This window comes from Chondrus crispus, genomic scaffold (genome assembly GCF_000350225.1).
Source record: "Chondrus crispus Stackhouse genomic scaffold, scaffold_67, whole genome shotgun sequence".
In the NCBI taxonomy this organism is placed as follows: domain Eukaryota; phylum Rhodophyta; class Florideophyceae; order Gigartinales; family Gigartinaceae; genus Chondrus; species Chondrus crispus.
This window is the reverse complement of record NW_005178620.1, coordinates 307,066-313,523: the sequence shown is the minus strand read 5'-3', so window position 1 is coordinate 313,523 and position 6,458 is coordinate 307,066. Positions and strand designations below refer to the sequence as shown.

At 49.4% G+C, this 6,458-nt stretch overlaps 1 protein-coding gene across 1 annotated transcript; it reads left to right on the top strand.

Moving 5' to 3' along the window:
• Positions 1-3,033: 3,033 nt before the first annotated feature.
• Positions 3,034-4,872, top strand: CHC_T00007256001 (hypothetical protein). Its single transcript, XM_005710782.1, has one exon. It carries the CDS (start codon positions 3,034-3,036, stop codon positions 4,870-4,872), a length of 1,839 nt encoding a protein of 612 aa, XP_005710839.1.
• The last annotated feature ends 1,586 nt before the right edge of the window (positions 4,873-6,458 follow it).

Below are 6,458 nucleotides of genomic sequence, written 5' to 3'. Positions count from 1 at the left end.
TCCGATGGGGATTACGGGCATCTACCAGCTGGTCACACCGCTTGGACCGTTCAGCAGCTGCAAACAGTACCATTCTATTTGATTGAATTTTCGGTCAACTATCGGTCTACATCTGGCGACGAGATTAAGCCCGTCACTATGAGGGGATATATTTTGGGGCTGCAAAGAGCATTTAAATCAGAGTGGGGTTATGATCTCAAGGTGCTGGAAGGAAAGATTTTTAACAGTCCAACAGATGGACTGATGGCTGTTTTGGACAACAAATTCAGCTACCAGCAATCTAAAGGAGTTGTGGCAGAGAGCCACAATGTGCTATCAAAGGAGGACGTCCTAAAGCTGTACGAGTCGCCTCTGCTCGAACGCTCAACTCCGCTGGGGTTTCAAGCGCGTCTAGTATTTGGAATCGCATTAATTACAGCAATGCGTCCTTGTGCGTTGGTGCACTTAACAACTGGCCAGGTGCAGAAGATAACCTGTGGGGCCGAAGAGGTATGGAAAATTTGCGGAGTGATTGGAAGCCGCGTTGGTGCCTCGAAAACAGCGATGGGGGGTTGGAAGGCTGTAAAGGACAAGCCTCAGGAGGTTTGTGTATGGAACCGGAACTGTTTAGATGGAAAGCTATATTTGTTCGAGGATATCGAAGACTACATGCGCGTTCGCAGTGCGATGGATTGCGGCAGCGACAGGTTTTTTATGGGAGTCAATGCACGTGCAACAACGTTTGAAAAGTTTTTCAAACGCCAGCATCTCGGTCGTAATGCGTTCTCGCGCATCGTGGGGAGAGTATGTGAGCATGAGGGAATCACAGGAAGTGGAGTGAAGCGAGGAATGACCCTCCATGGGTTGAGGGGTTCTGTTGTGACTTTACTGTTTGAGGATGGTCAAAACGATGTGAATGTGTCGATGCGGACTGGCCACCGTGATCTAGCATCCCTGAAAAATTACCATAATCTAAGGGGCGTTCTAGGTATGCAGCAACAAGCTGCAATTTTTGGGGACTCGGAGCCGAAAAAGGAAAACGTGGAGGCTGTGTGTGGAAGGCACGACGCCCCGGATGGAAAGGAAAATAGTTTAAGGGACGATCAGGGACGAGAAACGTTGAAGGACTCAGGTTCAAAGCGACAGAAGGTAGGGGCTGTATGCGGAGGGAACGGTGGGCTTGATGGAAAGCAGAACATAGCAAGTGACAGTCAGGGACAAGCGGTGTCGCAAGAGAATAGTACTACAGAGGGTAGTAACTTGCGCCTGCTGTCGGGCGTGAAGAATATTAGCGGTGGTGTCTTCACAATTCATGTGAATAACCACTACCGGTAGTATTGAGCATGCCTTTAGATCGGAGGATTGGGAAGGGAGAGCGAAAAGGGAGAGCGCGAAGGTGAAGGGTAAAGTTGAGTACTGCAAGGAGAATGGTTGAGTAAATTTTGTCGCCCGGATATGTCTGCACTACAGTGCGATACTTTTTAACAGTGCAGACATCCAGTATGTCTGCACTCCAAACCTGTTAATGTCACCGTTGTCACGGCGCGTATGTCCCCGTCAGCCCGTAGACAATACGCAATTGGGGCTTGTACAGTACGTATTATAGAGGACACTACGCAAGAGGCTCTTGCCACCTACTAGTGTCTAGGTGACAAATGGCCTCATATGAGGTCACTTTTCAACTTAATTTTTCTCGACTTGTGCAACCTGAACAAAATGGAAAAAGATACTCTCGCCACCGCAGTTGACTTCTGCGCTGCGGAAGGGTGGAGCTTGGTGAGATCTGCACGTCCTTTCCAGGCTTTTTGAGAATACCTAAAGAAAAAGCTTTTTTAAAGAACATCAAAACGTTTTTTGTTGATATCTTCGAAACCAAAACGCCTGTTTAAAATATCATCCGATAGTTTAAACTATATTAGATTCTTAGTATTTCTGTGTATTCATAACTGCTATCCCGATGTTTTGCAGGAAGCTATTACCGAGGGAATATTGGTTAAAGAAATGGTGTCTAAACTGATTTTATAAAATTTCGATTTAATGTATACATTTTTGCAAAAAAAAACGTGGCCTCATATGAGGCCAAGCCTGACCTCATATGAGGTAAGTTGCCGGTCGTCTAGACACTAGTGACGACGGAAGCAGAGCTACAGCATTTGTTAGGCAGGGGGTGTAGACGGCAAGTGCCAGACGCGCGCGCGCACTCACAACTGCAATATAAACACCGGCGGTCGGATTTGATCTCTCAAGTATTCGTTTTGGGAGTGCTCTGGCAAGAGGACACTAAGCGCTCGTTAGCCCCCAGTTGGGGGCCAGGATGCCAAGTGGCCCTGTCGTGTGCGTGCACTTGCGGGAAAAATTCTGAGCGGTGATTGGCTTTACGCCGGAGGCTGTCGGCGGCTGTGCGCCATCAAAATAATAGGTACTGTACAAGCACGTCCCCCGTCCCCCGCTCCCCAGAGGATCGGGGGTATCAGTGTTCCTAGTGTCTAGGTGACAAATGACCTCATATGAGGTCACTTTTCAACTTATTTTTCTCGACTTGTGCTAGCTCAACAAGATGGAAAAAAGATACTCTCGACACGGCAGTTGACTTCTGCGTTGTGGAAGGGTGGAGTTTGGTGAGATCTGCACGTCTTCTCCAGCCATTTTTAAAATGCCCAAAAAGGAGCCTTTTTTGACCAACCTCAAAACGTTTTATGTTGATATCTTCGAAACCAAAACGCCTGTTTAAAAAGTCAACTCATCATTGATAGTTCATTAGATTCTTAGTCTCTCTGTGCATTGACAACCGCCATCCCAATGTTTTGCAAGATGTTATTGCCGAGCGCGTATACGTTAAAGAAATGGTGTCCAAACTGAATGTTTTAAAGTTTCGATTTAATTTATATATTTTTGCAAAAAAAAAGCTGGCCTCATATGAGGCCATGACTGACCTCATATGAGGTCAAATTGATTGTCGTCTAGACACTAGGTCCACAAAGCTTTCAAACAGATTGAGCAGAGAGATGGTACCGCCCTGAGCACAGCAAGCAGCACTCCATAATCAAGGGCGGGATGGAAGGGAATACCACCTTCCAGAGGAAACTTAGCAAACTGAGGACGCTGAGAAAAGCGGCCAGGATAGATGATGTGTCCCGTTGGAAGCCCAGCGTTGGCAAGCTGCAGCCAGTACAAGACAGGAGACTGCATAAGGCACATCAATATGGCCTCCAAGTGAAGGACGCGGGGGATTCGGTCGAAAAAGTAGGCGTACTGCGCACCGCCTCGTCTAAAGAGATGATAGCAAACTTGAGCATGTATTTCGGATGGTTGGGCAACTCGTACAAAGGGCTCCTTAACAGGGCGGACGAGGCAGTGTACACCCTTGAAGAATTATACCACTCCGTGAACGCAGTGCGGAGGGTAGCTGGTATGGAAAGCTTGAAGGAGAGTGAGTACCTAGTCATACTTAATACGGTGTCCAGAGTGTGTGAGAAGTTGACAGAGGATATGGGGATACGTGATTACGTTTATGTCCCCTGTAACGATACGTCGATTCCGTGGATGCAGATTAGCGATAGAGTCTACCTTCTAGACTCAGGAACCATCACACCCGACAAGCATAGGGGGCCAACCATCCGTGGGGCCATTCGAGACGGCACCCCGGCGGAACGTACGTACATATTTAACGATGGTGAACTTCAAGGGAATGCGAGTGTACCAATTGACGTCTCCGACTATATATTTGATAACATGTTGCTAGGCAGGCAGTTTTGTAGTGCGCATGTGGAAGTCAATGATGATGGTGAATACGAAGCCGTGTTCATCTTAGTGACAGACATCGAAGCAGCTGAGGCGTATGATCATAGCACTACCCGAATGGACAATGGGTATGATTCACCTATGGGGGGACTGAGCAGACGTATACTCCGGCCAGTATCTAAGTATGAGACTATACTGTCGGGGTTCTTCTCCTCATTCTTCGTGGGGGTGAGTGAAGAAGGGCTTAAATCCGTCCATCAATTCGTGCGTAAGTGCCTTGAAGACGGGGCATCCAGGCCTGAGGAAGACTTAGGGCTCAGCGTTACGGATCTGAACAACTTATTGGGACACCAGATCAATATTAACAGTTCCATGTACGCGCCGACTGCAGCATTAATGAGGAGGAAGATTATGAGGAGAGAACAAAGGGCAGGGACTGACGTAGCGAAGTTGCCTGGCATCGAGGTGCAAGGACCGAACGTTATTATAGCCGCAGCAGGGAGTGAGGTCTACCTCAGGTGTCCCCGTGAGAGAGACACATGGCTCGCGTGGTTGATCATGACCTTGTATGCAGTCGCGACCGTTGCTAGTACGTTCCGTGACGATAAGACCTCTGAAGGGCTGAAAGTGATACCAGCCGCGGTAGCGTTCGTTGTTGTTGTTGTTTCGTACTATCACACGGCCGTTCATAAGAGGGATCTCCGGGATTTTTTCTTGGGAGGTCGGAAATTCAAATCACTAAGCGAGGCACTTGAACACGTACCGGAAGAGGTGATAATGCCGGAGCTCCTGGCACATAGACATCCGGAACACTTGGTTGACGGAGTCGACTGCTGTTACCTGACCAATGAAAAGAGGGAAGGGATGGCGATTGATCGCGAGTACAGGATATCAAAGCTAGAATCGTTCGGCGCGCAGATGGGGGTAGCAGATACTGGAGAGCTCGTTTTTCGGAGTAACAGGAGCAGGCCGTGGAGGCTGGTAACTGGAGATGAGCAACAGGTGCACGTAACTGATGTTGAAGTTGAACGGTGTGCTCCTGCGAGGTGGCGCATTGACCCAGTAGTCAAAGGCGAGACGAGCCGAAGTTCTGCCGGGGGCGAGGCGAGCAGAGAATCTCGGATGGAGGAGCTGGATGGAACCACACTGTGAACAGCCTCAGTGCAGTGAACTATTGGGCTTCCAACTATTGGGTGCCACATTTTGGTTCACTCTATCGAGACTTTACTCTGTAGTTACAAAATTTGTTGCCATTTGTGGGTTTACGCATAACGAATTTCTGGAATCAAAAATGCGGAAAAGAAATACAACAATGCAGAACTTTATTTCAGAAACTTTGGTTTCAGAATTTTGATACACGTTTACGCAGGCACCCACGGGGATCAAAAATGAGTATTAGAACCCACGGGTTCTCCCTGGTTGAAGATATTCGTAGTTTATTGGTTCTAGTCGGTCACGAGACATCGGTTAAGAGGGGACACACAAAGGCTACGCAAACCATTAAACCGAACTGGAAAACATAAAGAAAACATAAAGAGAGAAAAAGACATGATGAGAAAGGAAACTACCAAGAGGGCGGCGCAGCCGGGGCTGGGCGGGCAAGAGAAATAGACATGGCCAGGAGAGGGGGGCTGGCAAGAGGCTCACGATGGCGCCATAAGTACCACGGAGCAGCGAGACTGCGAGGTGAGGTACGCTCGGTTGGCTGATAGTAATTACAGCCACTCGCTATTCTCCGGGGAGTTTCACCCCTATACACGCTAGCGTGTACAGAGACGCGAAGGGGGCAAATAAAAGCGGTAGCAGATGCACGGAGAGCGCTAGACATGCGGTAGCATGTGCGCAAAGAGCCACTCCGAAGCGGCGGTGACAATAATACGGCTATCGAAGTAAACAGAAAACTGGTTCTGCGATGCCCAATCCAGACGGGTCATAATCCATTCGCGGCTGAACTGGAGGACGAGCAGCTCGTTGAAGCCACCGATACGAGCGCTGTGCGATGTGAAGTAGCAGCCAGGCGGCGGAGCGCCGTTGACGAGGGCAACGGCAGTCTCAACTGCAATGCCGAGATCGGCAGTGCCGACCTTTTGTCCACGTCTGAGATTGAAGAAACCAATATTGGCGGGACGCAAGGAGCGCCATTTCGAAAGCAATGCGTTTGGCGAAGCAGTAGAGGTCCAGACGGGGTTGGTTGGAAGTGAAAGGCGTAATGGTCGGGACCGAGATTTGCCTTTCCGGTAAGTGATCACCGCACTCACTCTCTCCGCCGTTATGGTGATGTCGCTGTCTTTCAGATAGGCGACAGACACCGACCGGCACTGAAAGACAAATGCAAACACCACTGTAGCACAATAGCCCACCGTGTCTACGTCCTCGGCAGACAGCCCACATTCCACAATCTGCCTCATGAGGGCTGCCGGGAGCCCAACCCGGGCCATATGAACGACGCCTTGAAGATCATCCTTGTTCTCATATGCGCGGACAAGAGCCGATACCATGGGAGTATGAGTTGGGGAATCGAAGTTGAGGAGCTCGTGGTATCGAGATACGGCCGTAACGTACTGCGCCACTGACGTCGGACCGACCCTGCCTTCGAGATGCAAGTAGCCGATATATGCTAGAACATCCCCCTCCTTCGCCCCAAGCCGCGGTCGTCCATCTTCGTAGCAGAAGGTAAACCATTTCTTGATCTGGCTGGAGCGATTGGCCCAAGTCCCGTCACTCCATCCGTAGTTGGC

Coding starts and splice junctions, on each gene's coding strand:
- CHC_T00007256001 (XM_005710782.1), top strand. CDS start 3,034: ATGGAAGGGAATACCACCTTCCAGAGGAAACTTAGCAAACTGAGGACG.